Source organism: Pezoporus flaviventris, unplaced genomic scaffold (genome assembly GCF_033815535.1).
Source record: "Pezoporus flaviventris isolate CSIRO_AGI_PZ_B2104156 unplaced genomic scaffold, CSIRO_AGI_Pfla_v1 ptg000054l, whole genome shotgun sequence".
In the NCBI taxonomy this organism is placed as follows: Eukaryota; Metazoa; Chordata; class Aves; order Psittaciformes; family Psittacidae; genus Pezoporus; species Pezoporus flaviventris.
In genome coordinates, this window is record NW_026892602.1 from 1,947,244 (window position 1) to 1,968,480 (window position 21,237).

The 21,237-nt window shown below is 40.0% G+C and overlaps 1 protein-coding gene across 4 annotated transcripts in view; it reads right to left on the minus strand.

Moving 5' to 3' along the window:
* Window positions 1-450: 450 nt before the first annotated feature.
* SMPD3 (sphingomyelin phosphodiesterase 3) overlaps window positions 451-21,237 on the minus strand; it is a 115,719-nt gene continuing 94,932 nt past the window's right edge. For all 4 annotated transcript variants that reach the window (XM_061469002.1, XM_061469000.1, XM_061469001.1 and 1 more), the window contains 5 exons: window positions 14,212-14,367; window positions 10,313-10,402; window positions 9,346-9,409; window positions 3,865-4,027; window positions 451-2,442 (listed from right to left, as the gene is read on the minus strand). In XM_061469002.1, the coding sequence (XP_061324986.1) occupies window positions 2,341-2,442; window positions 3,865-4,027; window positions 9,346-9,409; window positions 10,313-10,402; window positions 14,212-14,367 (575 nt within the window). In that variant the 3' untranslated portion in view covers window positions 451-2,340. The remainder of the gene's footprint in view (window positions 2,443-3,864; window positions 4,028-9,345; window positions 9,410-10,312; window positions 10,403-14,211; window positions 14,368-21,237) is intronic.

Here is a 21,237-nt window from a genome sequence, read left to right on the forward strand (position 1 = left end):
ATTTAATTTTACTACTGAGAAATAGCTGCTGTACAGCACACAAATTGCTACTGATACCATCTGTTTTTTTAAAAAAGGTTAATAAAATACAAGCAAGATAGAAAATAGGGTTAATAGGTTTCAGGTACAATTTTTTCTGAATTGGGTAAGGAGATAAGAAACCAGAAAAACACATTGCACATATGTGCACCCTCTGTATAAAGAGGAACATACAAAGTGGGAAATTGGTGGTGCACTGGGATAGTACACTCAAGTCTCTGATGCTATAAACTTGAATTCCTAATTTTATCAAAAAGGGGAATTAGGTCTGGTTCTATTTCGGAGTCCCTATAGTTATACTTGCAGACTACCCCCATGGTTTGGCACAGTACACAGTTTAGAGGCAGTCTCTGCTGAAGGAGCGCCAGGACTGGAAAATGAGGCGTTAAAACGTGTCAAGACCAGGTGTGAACAGTGGCCTACTATCTATTTGGGATTAGGCAGTACTGTCAGTCCAGTACTCTCGTGACTGTTAAAGCTTTGTTTCTCTACTTGCAAAATCAGGCTGACCTAAGTGAAAGTTTCACTGTTTACTGCAGCTAATTAAGCCAGTACCAGAGGCTGCATAGACTGGGATTTCTAATTTAAATTTCTTCTGATTTAGCTCAAGCTGATTCCTAGCAGGTGCAAACTAAACCAAAACAAGAGCATCTTCAGGAGTTTGTGGCCAGCATAACTAAAACAGTTTACTTAATGGGGTAACTGTAACTATTAGATTAATTCTTTTCTTTTTAACACTGGGTATTTATAATGTAGGAGGAAATAGTGCTAAAACTGAACATGAAGCAGGCAGAAGAAACTAAGTATCAGTGAAAATACAAGGGGTCCCCTGGTTCTCCCAGCAACACAAACCCTTCTGCATTTAAATCCCTAAGAAAACACCAAGTCTTGTCATGGACCTGATCCTCAGCTTTTCATTATTTTGTTAAGGTTACAGAGGCTGGGTAGGTGAGGTCATAGGGATAAGATGACAGAGAGGAGCCCCACATTCAAACAGCTGCAGGGAAAGAACATACATACAAATTAGCTGGAAAGACCCTCGTTAAAGCCTGTGAGTGCATAACACATGGAAACCTGTGTCTCAAAGACAGAAACAAACCCTCTGTTTCTAGGCTGCAGTTACCTAAGGCTGAGAGTCACAGTTCTGGTCTCTACTCTCTAGTTAGTTTTGCTAGATTTTCCTTTTAAGTGTACTGATTGATTCCTTTGGAAAATTGTTAGGTTATCCTGCCTTATCAGTCATACACTCTTCCACATTTTACCAAAAAAAATGTTAATTTTAACTCTATATCTAGCATGCATTTTACAAGCTATTTTCCACTTACCCTAACTAAGGCAGAAGGTTGGCTCTGGTGTTACCAACAGTACTACAGGAATCTATTCACACTACTGTAACATACATATCATCCCATACCATAATTCAGAACTGTCCCACATATGGAAAGAAAGAAAAAACATTACAGGGGAACTGGATTTCTTCTTAAGGAAATAACTTGCGCCTAGAAAGCTAAAGGCCCAATTCTGGAGTCATTATTCAGACACAATACTTCATAATTTCAGTGGGAACACAGCTGGAGTAAGGGTAGAACTGTGTTCTTAAAGTCTTAATTGCAAATCTTAGAAGTATCCTTAAATAGACAGGAAGATACTGGTCTGCAAACTGAATACAGGTTCTGTTTATTCGCTTTAAGATCTATCTGTAAGGACAGAAGGGTTTGCCAGTCCCAGAATGCCTTGCTTTGGCTGGTAATCTGATTTTTGAACTTGCTTCCATTCTGATATTCCCCATGATATCTTACTGACTATTTTATCTCAGAGTGGCATGCAGTGCGGGCGCATGCTACTGATGCAAGCACGCTACAACTTTATAAACAGGCTAAAAAAAGAAACAAAGCTTTAGCTTATTAGTTATACAAAGAAATGATGCAAAAAACCATAGAGCAGCACTAACTCACAGACTAATTACAAACTAAATTGTGCTATATATTAGTATAAAAACATGTTTAGTAAGAATGGCACTGGTTCAGAAGGAATTAGGACTTCCATCTTGGTTCCGTTCGGTCCACAGTGAAAGCATTGTAGTACAGGCTTGCCCTGTTGCCTGAGCAACTTGTGACAGTGGCTTTTGGCCACAACCCCTCTATTTCTTCCCTTTTTATATCTGCCTTTGTTGGTATGTTCAGAATTAGCCCAAGTCAGGTCTGGTCATTTTCCCTAACATGGCACCAGAACATTCTTATTCTGATATTTTCTTAATATTGTTAATATTTCCCTCTTCTGATCTCTCAAAGCTAGTTAGCTTTAAGGGTCATCTTCTCCTGTAGAAACCATGAGACGCATTGCTACTGGTAGGTGGTCTGTCAAGCCTGCTAACTGGGTAATAAAGCTGAACTCTTCCACTTCCTGCAGAGGAAAAACAAAAGAAAGAAAAGAATTGGAACTGATCTGGTATAGCACACACCGGACTCAGGGTTTATGCTTCTCTTTAATTTACTTCGAACTACCTTTCTGCATTAGTAGATGTGTGGGACCAGCCTAGCTTGGCTGAGCTCATGGTAAACAATTTGCCTCGCAGGGCATGTCAGTGTGATGCAGTTGATGAGGTGAACCATTTATATGATACCAGTTAAACTAGTCTGGGTGGAATCTTTTGCACCTTTTCTTTCCATTACACTGTTGCAGACACTGATCTACAGTGCTGCAGTTGGTGATCCATGTACATACAGAGCGGCTGGCTATACCACACTACCCACGGTATGCAGCTAAAAAGAAAGCCTGTCTTCTAGACTGAGGTGTTGAACTTCCTGGGGACTTAAGGTGATGAGGAACCCTGCTTCTCATGTCTCCATATTCCAGACTTTGTTCTGGCAACATTTCATAGGACCAAGTTGATGTTCTGTAGGAAATACTGTGTGCTGCCCAGCTTCTGCAGCTGGATGGAGCCACTCTAGCGTTCTTCTGATGCAATGCAGTTTACCCCTTCCACCAGCCAGGTATTTCTTTAACCAGTACTTTAGAAATTGCTTGCAGGAAGCACACATATTTTAGTTATGCTGCCAGCATGAGCCTTATCAATGACTTAATCTGAGTCAGAACTATTCAAATATTGGCTTTGTTGCTGTTTGTGCAAAATCTAATATGGGTTTACCATACAGATGCGCCATGGGCATTTTGTGCATCTGAAACAGGAAGCCTGAAAAAGATCCAGCTGCTAAGCTGCCATGTCCACAGAGCGCACCCAGAGCACAGGCAGATCAAGGTACTGTGCACTAAGCTATGCTGAACTGCTCTATTGCCTGCTCTTCTGCAGCAGCTACAGCAGGGTATGGTAGATAAGTGTGAACTAGTGTCTCTTTTTTATCATGGAATTTTATATAAGCTAAGGTCCTACACCAGGAAGCGACAGTGCAGTGCAAGATCCCACACTGATTAGCCCACATCAACATCCGCCTGTGCATCACGGGCTTGTAACTTAGGAGGGTTTGTTGTAGGCACAATAAAAGAATATCCAGATACTTGAGAAGATGGAAAAATCATTCAGACTGTTGGTAACATCAAAACACTTAGTCTGGCAAGAGTTTAAGAACTGGAACTATTTGTTGTTGAGGAGCAGCATATCTACCAGTGCTGCTACTCATCTTGAATTTGCTTAAAACCTTACATAATAGGTTTACAAACTCCATACTTGCTTGCAGAAGTAGAAAATAGCAAAGCAGCAGGTTCCCCTTGGAGTATGAATTTGAACCCAAGCAGAACAGGCTGCTGTACCATCCACAAAAGTTTGTTGTGTGAGTTACAGCTCTTTTTGTCAGCTCTGAAACTCACCACTTTCCATTCTAGGTAGAGACCTTCTTCTGTATACAGCATATAGTCAATTCTCCTCCCATTCCCTTTCAGTGATGCCTTCCTCCCCTTTTGACTGGAACTGTGGCTCTTGCTGGTGGGGTAGACCAAGTATCCTTTCCTTCCTTCTTCACTTTCCAGCACCCTGTTTCATTAAAAAACAAAACAAGTGCTCTAAATGTTTGTTCATTCTGTCCCTTCATGCACTGTGCTAGATTCTCTCCAAATCCCCGTTAAGGATAATGCCTGTCCAAAAGGACTGTCAGACTTGTAGAGCACATCCTCTTCCATGTGTGTTTTCCAGTATGAGGCTGTGCTAAACAAACACTGACAGTGCTCTTAAAGCCTCAGGGCATGTTTGGCATCCACTGGTGCTGCACTGCTGGACCTACCCTTGTAGCTAGGAACACGGACACCCGCAAGAAGGACCCTGTACAGTATATTGCAATATAGTATTGCAATATACTATACCCCCTGCAGTAGTATATTGCAGCCCACAGCCCCTCTGTTGATTTCCAGCATTGCTGAGTACAGCAGAGGAGGAAATTGTTTCATGGGTTACTTCAGAACAGACTTGTGTACTTCAATACAAACCTCTCCATTTTGATCAGAGCAGCTCACTCTGGGGTTCCGACAACCGTTCTACAGACAGGATATGAATGAGGAATGGTTTCTGGAGCACACACCTGGGTAGGTGGTAGCTGGTTTTGAGCAACCCTCAGCATCAAATTACAGTGTCTTTGACCCCAAGTTCTTACCTCAGTAGTAATGGCAGCGTAATTTATTTGATTCCTGTATATGACACTCTCCAAAGTCTTCTACAGAGATGGACTTACTCAGTGGGTGTGTTAGTCCTGCCCCCATCTTGCAAGGAGATTGATCCAGCCAAAACCAACTCAAAATTAAGAATCAGTTTCTAGGTACCAGTCCTGTGTTCAGGCAAATAAGCTGCAGCTTTCCCATTAGAATTCTTATTTTGGGTGCTTAAACCTTAGCAGTGTATTTTATACAGAAGTCTACTGAAGCCATGAACAACTTGATCTAATTTTTGAAGTTAGCCCTCCTGTGAACATGCTACCATAATGGTCCCTGTCACTGTATTTTACAGTAATTAGATGTTGCTGTGCTGTTCTGTACTGTTTTGCTGTTGTCTTGGGTTTAAAAGGAAACTTGGTTTACCTTCTTGTGTTCTATTTAAAAGATCTGCCAACAACAGAAACAACTGTGCCTGCAAAAGCAGGAGGTCCACATGGTAATTGCCTGTGTAGGGTATTGTGCAGACAATTAAGATTACATACAGTTGCAGCTGGTTTGAGGAATAACTGTGCATGCAGAGAGCGATACGTTAGGCTGTGGTTTTACTATCTGACTCAAAAGGTAAACAAACTACTTTGAAAACCACCTCCTTGAAAATCATTTTCCTTTACTTACCTGCCAAAGCCTGAGCTCAAGGTTCTGTAGTTTCCCTTGTAAGAGTTGATTATGCCATTAAGCTGCATCATCAACTGTCTTAACAAAAAACACTGAGCCATGAACTTGGGTCCTAGCAGGTATAAAGCCTTTAATTTCACCTTGGGAAAAATAAGATATTTTTGATCACCTGGTTTTTAAAACTTGACTTTGGATGGGTTTTATGGTGTTGGATTTAGGAGTTTTTTAATGCATGCATGTGAAAGTACGGAATGAAGGAAAAACAAGAGACAAATACCTGAATCTTGTGATGTGTTTTAATGGTTGAGAAGTAAATGGTTTCTTTGTCAAATTTTGTCTCTTTGGAAGGATCTTAAAGGTGGCAGAGGGGGCACAGCACTTCCTGCAGTTGATTAGGTCTCAGTAGTATTATAATCTGTTTATCTAGGTCAGTTGAGGCATACAAGAAGTATTTTATGTGTCTTCAAAAGAGAACAGTAACAAAATTCTGGTCACATAATTATTTAGCCGGAACTTCTCTTAACCCACTTTGGACTTGGTGAGGTATTGAAGGTTCTTGGAGTTTATTGTAACCAGCTTATGAAAGCAAGCTTTCTTTTATGTATTATTTCATTTTAGCCTGTCACATAATAACTCAAATTAGTTTGCTGTCTGCTCCCCATTTGCAAACTGATCCTACAAAGAGCTACTGCAAATGATTCACTTCCTGGAATTCTTCTTCTAGGTTCAGGAAAGCAAGCTCTTTGATGGGACTGACTTCTTTCAAAAGTTGTATTTATATTTGGCAAAGCTAATTAAGTAACAAAGTAGAAGAAACTGCTGACTAGCACTGCAGTGCTACTGGCAAAAAAATTATTTGCATTAATTTAAAAGATGAATTTGTTTAACTTCAATTATATCCTTTCAAAAGTCCGCAAACACTGGGTATTCACTCAACCTGCATAACTGTTCACAGAAGGGAAATGTTAATTGTAAATACATGAGGAAAACAAATTGTAAACGTGCATGCATCTGCTTCTGCCTAAAACTTCATATCCAGTTGTTTGCTGTTTGTCTCTGCAGGATGCAGACACCAGTACTGGACATCTGGCTGTGCCCTGCCAACAGTAACATAATAACAACTTAAGTGAACTTAACTAATTACATGTGAGCTGCCCAACTAAACCTGAATTTTGTCAGAGTAATTGGCTTAATGCATTGACACAAAGAAAGGGAGGATAGAAAGTAATTGGAACTTCATTTTCTTCTTGAAAGACTTTCAGCCCCAAGTAACTCCAGAGTTTAAGTATGAATATTCTGTCAGGCAGCTCTCTGGCCACTAGCTGGTTGGTAGTGCTGCCTGTAGCTGCAGTGAACACAGGAAAAGTGTGAAGAGCAGTGTATGTAAGGGAGCTATAAAGCAAAACTCAATCCCTCATTAAAAAGCTTCAGGGGCCATCCGTCATTCAGACATGAAGCACCTGAGTTAAGGAGGACTTCTGTTACTGGTGCTGCAGCCTGTCACCCAGAACTTTGAGCCCTGTCTAGCAGTGAAGCCTGGAAAAACTAGCATTTAAATATTATTTTTTAGCTGTGCTCTCCTGTGCCAGACTCCAGTCAGGGTTTGGAGATGAAAATGGCCCTACTCCAGTGCTCTGCTCAAAAGTGACAATGATCTGTGTGAGATGAGATTATTTGTGTGCCTTTTGTGAAGCCTTGCTGAGCAGAAGCTTGTGTAGCTTCCAGCACTGGGGCAGGGCCCAGACTGTGACAGCTAGCTTATTAATTGTAATAATTACAGCCACATACAATTATTGTTCCACAATTGTGACTGGCTCATTTTTTGTAACAAGTATGTCCTTCTAGTCCAATATTGTATGTATGCTGTACTTAACATGAAAGAGATACCTAGGAAATAGTTTTTCTGCTGCTTTTATGGCCTGATTAGTTTAGTAATGTGAAGTACTTAATTTTATTTATAAACTAGAGAAGAATGCTGATGAAGAACTAATTCTGTAGATAGGTTACGCTGCCAGTTTAAATGTCTATTTTAACAGTCTGTAAAGCTTGATCAAGGTTTATTTTGAAAAATTTGAGATCAGTTTTAGGCTGTACCCTGTTTTGCTATGTAGATCAATGATGCTTGGTAGATACAGAAAGCTCCAGAGCTTCTGTGCTATTTAGCATTTAAGCATCTTTAAAGCTCAAATTTCATGAATGGCTTCAAATTTTATTGAATTTATCAGCATTTCTTATGTTTACCAGTCTCTTGCAGAGGTGAGAGGACAGGCTCCTGTTTAAGTACATCTACATAAGGTACACATGCAGATCCATGCTCTCTGCACATCTGCATAAAAAGCTAGTGGAAAGTGGGGTCTAAGAGAATTACAATGTTGTGCAGAAAACAAAGCCACACTGAGCAGCAAAAGGTATGATGGATATTCTGTTGCCAGCACTCAGAAATATTTTCCAGTTACATCTTTCTGAAGTGCTGTACCCACACACAGCTAGTGGCAGTAATACTCTTAAATCTTTGTTGATCATTTGATGACTTTTATTTGTCAGTCATTTATTTGTCATTGGAACTTAATTGCCGAACACAAGGAACTCTACAGGAAATAAAACAAAATGCCCTAGAAGTAATTGGTGATAGATTGCCTCAAAAGGCTGCCTGATAACACAGGGGTCTTAGGCTTGTTTTTTTATTTTTTTTGTTTGGTTTTTATTGTGTGGTTTTGTTTTTTGTTTGTTTTGTTTGTTTGTTTGTTTTATTTATTTTTTTATTTTTTTTTTAATGTTCCAAGCCTCCTCCTGGAACCATAAAATAGAATGTTACACCCACATACAGATTTGCATTTGCAATTGATTGTGGGGCCAAATTACTTTACTTTTGCTTTCCAGAAATCCCTTTCATATGTACCAAATTCATGTCTTCAACACGTGAATAGAAATGCCTGGAAATTTTGCAGGCTCCTTAATGCACAAAGCATTACAGTGACTTACTGTAACAAATGTTTATTTATTTGAAGATCAACTAAGCCCAGACCTTATGTCTGGAATTCAGTTTCTTTGTTCAAAACTGATAAAGATAACTTCAAAGGGTAGCTTCACCTAAATACATTCAACTGATGTCCATCTGTACCATGCCGTGTTCTGTACTTCGTGAGTAAAAATGTCAACAGAAACTGTGCCTATATAATGTTCCGTTTCCATTATGTGTGTTAACTGAAGCATCTGCACAGATGTGTTAATTCAAATAACTTTACATCTTTAGGATATTTGGGTAATGAACAGCTACAGCATCTTTTATAGTTAGTTAGTCAAATAACATAGTCCATTAAACTAGCCCTCAAGGTAGAAAAGGTGCAGAAAGGATCATCACATTAGTGAAATCAAGTGCTGCTCTGAAATGTAAAAAGCCTATTAATTTCTCTCCACTAGCATATTATTTGACAAACAGCACAGTATTCAAGAAACCTAACTTTTTTTTGCATTTTTCATAAGTCTGCTAACTCAAACCAAAGATAACCTCTTTCTCAATATCAGATATTCCTTAGAAGTAGTAATGCTGCACTAGTATCACTGAGATATTAAGCTGTGGCTGATGTGCTATTTAATTTGACATTCCTTTAGTTGCTGTACTTTACAGGGCTGTGACCACAGAGCTGGCTGCCTGCATAAGCACTTCCAGACAAGCTGTTTGTGTACCCTTTTTGGCAGTGCTCGGTTTCCTGTCCTATAGGGCTGTCCAGGCAGGACCAACTCTAGAGAAATAAACCACCACTGACTAGTCGCTCTCATCTTCTCACCCACTGAAGCCAATTCTGTTAAGACTTAGAGAAGCAGCTCCTTTTCCTTCCCTTTTCATCTTCTTCCTCAAGTATCCCTGAGTAAAAGACTGATTGGTTTGTTGGGTTTTGGTGGTGTTTTCTTGGTTTGGATTTTTTACAGTCCATCAAACACCCCTCAGTTTTTTAAATGTTAAATAGCAAGCAATAAACTGGCTTTTGAAGGAATTGTCTAAAGCATGTGGGAGAATTAGGAATTGCATACTTCTGTAGGTTATCTGGAGTGCACACTTCATCATCATACAATCCTTCAGGATCCAGCAATGTACCTGTGAAGAGAAAGGGAGATGTGACTGTCCCAGCACTCCTCCTATGACCTGCCTCGGAAGGCTTTTGAGGGCAGAGGTGTGTGAAGACAGCATCTGTAGGGGGAAAAGGGACTGCACTGAAAGCACATTGTGTTCACTGCACCTCTGTCCAGACTTCCGTACTGCCTGCCACCTTCCAAAACATTGCCTGTGCCCTTCCAGCAATGGGACAGTTTTTCAGCCCCAGTGTCTGATTTTTTTGTTGGTTTTTTTTGTTTGTTTGTTTTTTTTTGTTTGTTTTTTTTTTTCCTGCTACAACAGTGTAAAACCATGTTATTAAACAATTCCATATTCTTACCTTTAGTCTCTTCACAGTTATAATTGCTACTCTAGAAAAAGACTAACTGCAGAACTAAAGTTTTTCTGAGTTTAAGTGAGTTGCACTAGGTACAAATAGCTTACAGTTCCATAAAACCTTTTATAAGATGAATCCTACCAGTTCATGGTGTTGTTGAACTGCGTTGTTCCATCCTCGCTTACAGTATTTATAGAACACCAAATGGAACATTGTGATCAAAAGCTGCAGGCTTTCACTGCATGCAGAAAGCACAGAAACAATAATTTGGCTCCTCCCCAAGTAATCCAGAGGTTATTTTTTAAGTAGAATAGGTGTGGGAAGTCATTCAAGGAGTTTGATGCTTAAGTTCCAGAATGTGGACTGAAGTTTGAGATCTCTGGTTCTTAATTATAGCTCAGCAAGACTGAACCGTTCAGGCTTATATACATGTTACAGAAAAACCCCTTATAAATATTTCATCTCCACCAAATTCTTACTTCCAATTAGCTGAAATCTCTGCTGCTTACCAGTGTTGTATGAGTGATTCAAAGAAATGTTCATACACGCATGGTTGGAGAAGGTCTTACCGATTGCCCATGGTTTATCCTCCCCAGGACCAATTCGGCATGGATCTTTGTAGTGTGTAAACAGAGAATGCTGTTGCTCCAGCTTGTCTTCTGCAAGGAAAGCATAAGCCCAAGAAAAGGTGTATCAGCTATGTGTGGTGAATCTTCGACAACCACACGTCCTGCCACAACAGAGAAGGCAAGTCCTCCTTCTTCCTTGATGCATATATATACTGTTGATTTGAACAAGTTCAATAGCAGCTGTACTGCACAGCACTATCTTGTCTTGATCAGAAATCCAAGCAAAGGCTTGCTAGTAACAGTGCTTTTTTACAGAGTCTTTCATAGAAAGACATTTTCAGTAGTGTCTAGCAGTAAACTGAAGTGAGTTTTGCAGCATATTTCTTCTCCCTGCCATTGACACTGCATGGTTTACTCTGGGACAAAACTTTAGTGGAGGATTGGAATGACTCCACAGTGGCAATGTGAATGGCTGTTGTGGGTTAAGCAAACTTTTTGTGGGTTAAACTTATGTTTGAACTTACTCAGACGTGTGTATCTGAGTAAGTTCAAAGATAAAAGCTTGTGCTTTACTTGCTTCGGAAGACTTCACTGAATGTTTTCCAAGCTATAACAGATAAGAGAAAGGGCAAATGATAATTCGCTTGGGATATTATCTACAGCATTAAAGTCATTCTGAACATAATCAGCATGACCTATCAACTTTAAATGAATTTCTTCCTAATTGCTGCTGTGTTCCTTGCATTAAGCACATCAAGCTCCTAGGATTATTTAGGAAGATAAGCTACAAAAATGTGTATAGCAGAATTTCAGACACTGAACAAATAAGCAAGTTCTAGTTCTGCATGTGCTATTTGACATAGCAGTCATTGTACCTGGGAAACAAGCACAAGCAGAACGTGATCACACCAGCTGCTACAATTCCATTTATATTAAATGGCAAAAGAACTGGCAGCAGCTTCTGCTTTCTTTCTTGCAGCATTTACACCTTTTATGAGGTTAAAACTTCTTAGCAACACTTGAAGACTCTCTCTTGGGACCAACAGAATATTAACCTGTGTTTAGAGCTGCTTCAGTAAAACACTTGTCACTGTCTATTGCTAAAACAGCAGCAAATGTAAGTACATATGAAAATGGACTCCTCTGAAGTGGGAAACAGAACTTTGAACCATGAGCTGTGTATCTTGGCCAGAATGCAGATCACACACTGCAGGAAACACATTAGATCTCCATGTGTGAAATGCTGTTCTTCCAAGGGAAGAAGCTCTTGACCTCTCCCAGTTATGAAGGAAGCAGAGCACAAACATGGAGTGCAGTAATACTGTGTCCATAGCTGTAGCCATATTTGCCACTTTTTTAATAGGGCTCATTAATAGAGCTGACTTTCATCTACCTCATCCATACCAGCTGATCTATCTCACTGCATCTTTCTAGGTCCCCCCCACCTCCCCTAACTAAGCTCTTGATATTGAGAACATCCTCATAATCTCAGGGAGACTGAAAAATTAACTTGGCAGAGTACCCTGGAGATGTGGCAGTGGATAACTGACCTCTCAAGATTTGCCAGGGATGCAATGCAGAGAATTGCCTATTCTGCCTGAACAACCAATTGGTTTGTTTAATGTTTATGGAAAAGTATATGATGAAACCTTTATTCAGTTTATTTTTCCAGGTTTTCCCTTGTTATATGTCTACAAAATCTCCCCCAGAACCAAGGTAGATTAAACTCTTGTCATGACTACCTTGCAGCTGTGACTCTGACAGTAGCAAGTCACAGCTGATGAGACAACCCATCTGACTGGAAAGCTTCTTATCTTACACTAAAAGGTTTTAAAACATTAATAGACTTCTACATATGTCAGTCAAAAGCAACTTGACCTTTCAAATAACGTTCTCACTAAGTGCATAAGTGTTGTCATAATGTTCTGTAAAGCTGGAAGGGAAAACTGAGTTGCAGAACATTTGTCATAAGCATAAGGTCACTCATAGGCCTGGAGATCTTTGAAAACTGTTCTGTCAATACAGCTATGAATAGAAGCTTGATATTCACTGAAACATTAATTACTTGCATGTGAGTCTGTGGAGTGGGAAAGAATACAGAAAATTATACACAGAACCACAGAAAGCTGATAAACGCTTAAAAAAATTAATATGTTGAGTTCCCTGTAATGCTAACAAATGTCCCTAGACAATGAGTAATGAAAAAATGGAAGAGAAAGGAAAGAAAGCAATCTAGAAATAAAAACCAAAGTAACCAGCATAATTTCTGTTTCCAGGCTGAGTGGACTTTAAAGGGGAAGGGGGCAAATAAGCAGCAGAGATAGCAAAAATAAAATGGATTTTTATAATCTACTTTTCAGTCCTCTTTAGTAGTATTTGCAATGTTTGCAACTATTATCTGCAGAAGCAAATAGTTGCAGGTCACAACAGCATTAAGTATACCCTGTGCTTCTTGTGCAAAATGTGGGCTAGTGCCAGACCTCGAGTGGAGAACACTGATGACATGTTCTGCCTCTTGGCTTTGCTCCTGTCTTTCTTCTCATGCTGCACAGCCCCATTCACTTTTCCTTTGCCACCTGGCTGGGCAGTCTCCCCTTTGCTATTCAGCAGGTGTTTTATTTCGTTGGTGGACATCTTTGCTTCCAGGCCAGTCCATACACCCATCAGCACTGCCCGTGAAACAGCCACATCACAGATTTGGCAGCAGATCTGGCTGTTCGTATCCACCAGCTTCTGTCTCTCTTCACCGGTGCTGCTCCAGTTGCCACCTCAGCCTGTCTTTATAGCAGCGTGGCTAGCTGAAGGCCTCTTACTGAGCACATTTCTTCCCCCCTTCCCTAAAAAAAGCTCACTATCACAGCTACCATTCTATTTTTTCCTAATATGTTAGTTTAACTACAGTATTTTCTAGCCATTACCACTTACTGTTCACCTCCACAGTGCATAACAGGTTCTTCTAGCAGTCGGAACACTTGCCAGCACTTCCTCAGACCATTCTGAGTTTACTTTGGATCATACAGTTGTGACCCATTTATTTTTTGGTACATACGAGCTGAACACCAGAAGGGCTGTGCTTCTGGTTGATGATCTCTTCTACCCTATTAAATGTTTCTCCAACTTTGCTAAAATCTTCTCTTACAAGTGTCCAACAGCTCCAAGGCATTGTATAAGGTCAGCAAGGAGCTCTGGTGGCTGCCTGAGCTGTACTGAGCAGGAAGGCAGAGAGGATACACAAACACAATGTCCTGCACTCTATGTTAGCAGTTTAACCCTTAGCAAAGTCTAATATTTATGTTTGAAAAAAGGCTACCATCTCTGTGAACTCACCACCCATTAATTTTGTGGAGTTCTCTTTCTAGTACCTTCAGTATCCAAATATAGAAGAAAAAAATTATTAGAAAACCTCAGAAGTACACAGCATCAGTTAATTTTTTTCCAAGACTGATTCAGCAGTGTTTACTTCTCTGCAGCATTAATCTCCTGTCTATTTGCACCAATTACTTTTAACTGCATGAATTTACTTCTTTTTTTCTCCACAAAAATCCTGTAATATCCATGTCTTTCATTAGTAACAAAAATTCCAGTACAATAGATGTCTTCTTAATTCAAGTAAAACTAAACCACTGGATCTGTCCTCATTATTGTTACTGGAAGTCACAAATTATTGCCCATTGTGCCTTAGAAAGCATCATGCTTACTAATCCAGCAGAGCTGGTATGTGTCAGCTACCCTCCTTGGCTTGTTTCAAGGCTAGTACCTATTTTAGAAGTATCTGTAACAATTGTTCCCTTGCAAAAGCCAGTCACGGGTTCAGATACTGCTATAGCCTACAGGAATCAAGAACTCTCCTGTTTCTTTCTGGAATAGGTAGATGCCAAGAAAATAAAACTTTGTCTTACCAGAGGAGCAGTTATCAAAGTTAAGATCTCCACAAATGACATCAAAAGCCACCAGCTCCTCTGGATTGGCTGTACTGGAGGAGGAGGTAGATTTTCGGAATTCAGACAGCCAATCTTGAAGCATATCCAGTTGCTCACATCGAACAGTAGTATCTCCTGTAGCAAACAAATAAACATCCAGATAACCAAAACATGAGACAAGACCTCCTTTTAGCAGGTTTCTCAGCCCAAGGTTAGTTGATAAGCTATTGCTAGACATCTTGAGAAAAAGGGTGCAAGATAAAAAATGGTGTGGCTAATAGTATGTTCAGCACGTGGTATGTAGCCCATTATGGAGTTCATTAGGAACCACACTTTTTGATGATTTAAATACCTCCTCTTGAAGTCAATCATACCAGGCATGGCTGAAGAAGTAAAAAGACAAGGCATCTACATCTATGCTGCAGACAACTAGACAAAACGATGATGCTTCTAGCCAGAGGAAGAGGATGATCTGCACAGCAGTTACAATCAGGAATTCACAGTTACAGTCCTACTTCAGACCAAACTGGATGGCATGTTCTGGGGTAAATCACTTGATCTTTCTTTGCTTTCTGATTTTTAAAATGAAAAATTTAACTTCAAGTATTACTAGGAAATACACATGTATGGTGAATTTAAGTTGATCACATTGTAATAGTCTATATGACGAAGAAGAGATCTATTTGCAGGGGGGTTGGAACTAGATGATCTTAAGGTCCTTTCCAACCTAAACCATTCTGTGATTCTGTGATTTGTGTTCAAGTAAGAATGCTTCAACTTGAAGTATTTTTTCCTATTTTTAAAGGTATATGTAGATACGGGTTTAGGTAGGCAGGACTTAAGCAATGAAGAACCAGATCCTTTCACCAGTTGCTGGGAAGTTACACAAGGCTCCACGTGCGGAGGATGTGCCTCTGTTTTATGACAGTGGTAGGAAAGGGTTCAGATTGACTGGTTGTTAAATATTTTTACTTGCAAAACTATCTTTAATTGTAGTAACTAACAATACTTAATTCTAAGCACATGAGATGGCATGAAGTCACTGGCTCTTTTAAAATGAGTACAACAAAAGTCTGATGTATGATGATGTGAGCAGGACACATTGTAGAAATAGTTCTTTACTGTGTTGTCTTTGTTGTCTTCCTTTTCCTTCTCGCTGTAAATATAGTTAGCAGTTGTAATTTTCCTTGTTTCAAACTTGAAATGCTATGTCAAGTCAGAACAACATTACTTCAGAATAAAAGATGTGTTTTCAAACACCACAATCAGAAGGAAAAGTAGCAAAGCCAAAATGACCTGACTACAATTTTATTTTAACCTAATTTACTACTTTGCGCTAGCTATTAAAAAGCTGTAAAACTTAATTAGAAACATCCATTATGTACATCCAAAGCTGCTTTCAGTGACCACTCTGGAGACAGTGACTATTCAAGTCCACATCCTCACAGCTTGTTAATCACTTGTCTCAACTGCAGCTGTCACCAGCACTTTATAAAGAGACTTTTCAAACATGAACTCAGCACACTGTAATTGCATTAGCACCCGGACAAACTTTAAGCATTAAGACTTCACTTTCCTACCACTACAAATGTGTGAAGGGTTGGATTGTCAAGAACATCAGGGGAAGGGGAGCTGGGAGTGGTGTTAAAACAACAGTAAATACAAATCAGTATTGTTCAACTGATTTGAATCAGTAATGTTCAACCAGGCATGACTTGATACAATCCTAAACAGTTAAAAGAAATATGGAAAAAGGACATGACCAGGGAAAGTGAGTGCTTTAAATAGGTCCTGACAGTGACTCATCTTTTGAGACTGGTAATTCCAACAGTAAATTATCTTTCTTTTTTTTTTTTTCCACTTTTATTATTCCCAACAAATCTTTACAGGTTGAGCTGTAATATAAAGGGAGGTACAAGTGGATCTGTTCCTTAACACAGTTTCTGGTTACCTGTACCTCACGTTCACACATACCCTAACCACATAGCTTGACACAAATCCAGACCAGTGTATTCTTGGGAAACCCCCTTCCTACCCAGCACAAGAAAGCCTTACCGTGAAGATGTAGGTAGGCAAAAGCACAAAAAAAATAGGTCACGTGCAATAAATACAGCCTGGAGCAGGTGACATGAACCATAAAAGTTGTGCATGACTAACATACATGCTGCTATCCAAAGATACAGACAGAATTACAGATTCATGCACTAGCTAAGGCAGGGCCAACTACAGCAGGACTGTGGCCAGTCAGGCTTTGAGGACCTCTGTGGTTGAAAACTCTTATTATCTCTGGTCACCTTTTCTAGTGCTTTGTCAACTTTACAATAAAAAGCGTTATCCTTTTTTTAAATTACATTTCTGGCAATTCAGTTTCTGCTCACTGCTTCTCATTCTGTCTCTGCGCCCCACTGAGGAGAATCTGCCTCCATCTTCCATTCACCTTCCTGTCGGGTACTGACACACTTCTGTAAGATCCTTCTCCTCCTGAACCTGAACAGTCCCAGTTTGCTCATTTCTGGTGAAGCTTACTCAACTTCATGGACTGTCCTCCTTTGCAGCATCTGAATCTTTCTATCCTGTCTCATCTCCTTAGGCCAGTACTTCTTTCTGGTCCACCTTTGTTTTCTCATCACACAATTTTTAAGCATGGTGCTTGTTAACAAGAATGCAGTAACATCTTCCTCCCTACAAAGTCCCCATTATATAAACTGATCAATCATCTAAACCAAGCTTTTACATCCCTGAACTGTCCAAGTTTCTTTGCATTTTCTGTGTTACCCATCTAGCATGGCTTCACTAGGATGAGAGATAAAATAATACACCCATTGCCACATGGGCATAAACCTCAGGCAGCAACCTGTCACAGATCAGCACAGTGAAGAATGTAGCAAATCCACTCAACTGAAACACACAAAGGTGGAGTTCTCCAAAACAGAAAACTCTTGAGAAAAACAAAAGGCAAAACCATTTCGGAGAATATTGCAAAAGGTGTTTGGTAATGTGCATTGCTGTTATTAAAAAGCCATTGCCTACATGGTGACATACATCTTGCATGGTAAAAATCCTGCGCCTTTGCAGCAGCACTGCACACCAGAAAGTCTCAGCGTTGTACAGGAAAATAGTAGCCTTGGAACTCTAGAGGCAGATGATTTCCATTTCTCTTTAGAACTGTAGAATTTGTGATAGACTGGCAGCTCTGACTATCCCCACTAGAGGTCATAGAAGTAATTGCACTCCAGTACACTACATGGAGCAGGTACAATGAAGTGAGTTACATTTCCATGGCACAAGATGAGATCCTTTACTGCGATTCAAACATAACTGTTTTCTGAGATAATATTAAGCTGTCGCTATCCGGATTACTGAGTGGCATAGCAATACTGCATGTATCTGTAGGCAGAAGGTACTAGTGAGACTCAGAGCAGTGCCCATAATCAAGATCTTTGGAAATGAAGGTAACATATCTAATTGGACATCTGAACAGAGAAGCCAAACCTGAAGCCAGACCTTCCAGAGAGACAGACATTTCAGAAATTGTTGCTGACATGAAATAGCAGCAGTAGGTATTAACAGAAGAGACCTTGGTAGTAACTCCCAACACTAACATTCAACTTCTTCCTCCAGCCTTCAGCTCTAATTAAGTGTTCAGATAGAAACACTGATCTGACTGACTGCCACCAGTGATTAACCAGAGACTACTGATTTGGACTAATTGCTTTACACTCTTGTCCTCAGTAACTGGCCTGGAAAAATGCAAATAATTGTGTTATGACTGGCTCCTACAGTCAGCACTTCCAAACTCTTTGCAAGTTCCCTCCAGCTTCAGATATTGTGGCAAGATGAAAGCATAGTGTGGGAAACCTCAGCCAGCATAAATAAAGACTTCACTTTTGTTCATTATAGCATAATCGTACTTGCCCTTTCCATTCACTTTGGAAATGCTTAAGTGAAAACCTGGCTTTAGTCAGAACTGAAGGTAGGTACTGTATTACACTGAAGATGACTGTTTTTGTCCTACTCTTGAAAGATGTTAGCAGGAGCACTGCGGTGGCTGAACAAAGCAGCTGACAAGCCTAGGCAGAGGAAATCAAAACATTCAGTGAAGGTTTTTAAAACCAGAGTTCTCAGCACTGATAAGTGCTATGGGATATACCATCAGGGAGCTGGGGAAGAGGAGCAAAAAGAGCTTGTAAAGTGTAGGCTGTGAAGCCTAGTCAAAAGAAAAATTGTTTCCAAGCCAAACCCAAAGGCTTCAATTTAGCCATGAGACAGGCTGTGGCACACCTGGCTGTGTGACAGGTTAAGCAGACCCCTACCCTTGCAACAGACTTAACCCAGGACAGCCTGGGGAAACAAACAAACTACCTAAAAAGACAAAGCAGCAACCACCCCCCAACCCCACTCCCCTTACTCTGCTGGGTTAGTTTTGAGCTAGGTCAGATCTCCTGCAAGTGCAACACAACCTACAACAGCCATGGTTAGCCCAGCTGAGAGAAGGAGGTAAGGGCAGGCTGCCAGGGGTTAGGTATACCATCTTTGCGATTTTAGAAACATATCTGGAATCACTGCTTAGCACCAAGGCTGCTCCTGGTGGCACAGTCAGAATTTCAGACTCTGAGGGGTCTTTCTCAGTCCTGATCTGAGTTCTGCTTAAGCTGTGTGTAAACTTGTGGAACCCAAAACTGGTGCTAGAGAAGCAGAGTTGCCAGTACCTGTGGTGCTAACTAGATTCACACTAACCACAAAACAGGGACATGAACTACAAGACAGTATCCAGCACGCTACATTATCTGAGGGGGGCTGGAATAGCTGGAGGCTTGCTCTCTTTTGATGGCTTGGTGAGGTGTCTGAAAGGCATGACTTACAAGGGAGGTGGGTGGATTCTGGGCAGCAAAACCTGTCCAAAACATTAATCACTGACTAATTGAAAGACACAAAAGAGCCATGTAAACTTAATAGCCCCTTGGAAAATAATTACATTTAAGCCTCATTAAAGGATCTCTTCATTTGTCACTGAAATGCAGCTATTTCCACAGTGCAAATGAAGAGCTGCTTCATCGCAGCATTCAGTAATGGGTAGAGAATTGAGAGGACAAGCTACATCTCATTCTGAAGTTTTATTGAAAAAGGTGAATGTTAGGCCTGAAAACACAGTAATTGTTCAGAACAGAGTTGAGCTGCACATCTCTTGAGAAAAGCAGTAGTAGTTCATCCTTGACCATAAGAAGTTTATCCCTTCAGCTTATACTCACACATATATCAGAACTGTCAAGTGTAAGTTTATGTATCCTAAAGGGAAGTCAAACTGCACTCACCATGTGTGACTGGATGATTTAAATGGCTGACCTTTTAAACAGTGCATGTTTTTACAGATATCACATCTCTACATCGCTGAACTGTTTTTCAGATAATTTTTTAAATGCGTGAAATGTTATGAATCAGATTATACAAATCAGAAGGCACAGCTCTGCCAAACACATGAACTTTAGTTTTCCATTTCATTAGATAAACTAGTATGATATATTAAAGGACAGTCATACTCTTAGCTCACTGAGTGCTCTGTTTGAACATAGTTTGAACCTGGAAAGCCTAAAAATATGAAGCAATAATGTAAGAAGGAAAATGGAAGTTTGCATTTTACCCTTGAAAAAGCTTTAGGCTGACCTTGAAAATAGAACACTACTTCCCCATTTCCCCCCATCTTCCTTTTCAGTATTATAGGGACTTCGCAATGCAGTTATCAGAGGCTGAGAATACATGACTAGGTAATAAAAAGGAACAGGACTGAAAATGGAAGTTTATGATCTAAACGAGACAGCAACAAATCTCTGCTCCACAACAGCAATCCCATGGTACATTACCATAATTCCAGAGTTTAAAATAGAAAACCAGAGAAGGATGTTACATTGTTAAAATGTAGCTGAAAAATTAATGACTCTTCTTTACCACTACCCAGTCTCTCTAATGTACTTCAGGGACTGCTGAGTTTGTTCCCAAGTCTGTCTGTCTGCAGCTGAAGCTGCAGAGAAATGAATGAAGTGATGAAGTGGAAAGGAGCCAGCTGCTTGACCAGGTTAACCTCAACATGCTGTAGCACATCGGCTCAACCTTCTGCCACGTGTAAGAGATTGCTAACTGGCCTCAGCCCATAGCATACTTGCTGTCTAGGTAGTCCAAGAGGGCTGTGTTGTGCTCTCCAGCATTCAGGAGCACAAGAATAGCAGTTGAATCAAGGAAAACGTCAGGATATCCATCACCCCTCTAGTTAAATTACATTCTAATCTAATCTTACACAAAGTAAAGGTTTGGAGATAAAGCTTTTATTTTACTCCTACACCTACTAAGTATAGAACTGATAGTTTTGATACAAAAGATAGGAGAGACACGTGGAAAATTTTCCACAGGCATCTCCAAATTGTTCAAATATTTGTCAGTTTTAATTGATGAGTGTTGGGATGAACAGCTCAAATGGAGAAGTGTCTCAATTTCAAAACATATGCATCAGAACACTAAAAATGGAATAAAATGACCCTACTATCTATAGACTTTATTAATTTGCTTTCTGGATTTGGATTGTAAAATGGAGATGAGGCCACTCATCTACCTCAGCCCTGCTCTGAATATTTAGATTAAATGAGAGCTGAATGTTGAGATACTATCATAAAAAAAAGGTCATAAAAGATGGTTGATGAGAAACAGGCTCCACCACAACCTTATTTAATGACCTTAGAATACTGTTTCATGAAACAAAGGACACACAGCAAGCTGTGGAGTGCTGTAGTAAATGTTATAATGGGATTGCTTACAGGAAAATTTTTCAGTGAGTGTATTAGCCTGCTTGCCGTTCATATATGAAATTTACAGGTCAAGACCCAGAGAATCTGGGTTTATGCCAGCTGCTGATTTCTGCTGTCCCGTATACCTTCCGTTATACCTTCAGATAATCCCCTGATTATATACAAACAAACGTTTGTATATTGATACTCACAGTATGGGCTGTTAAATGCC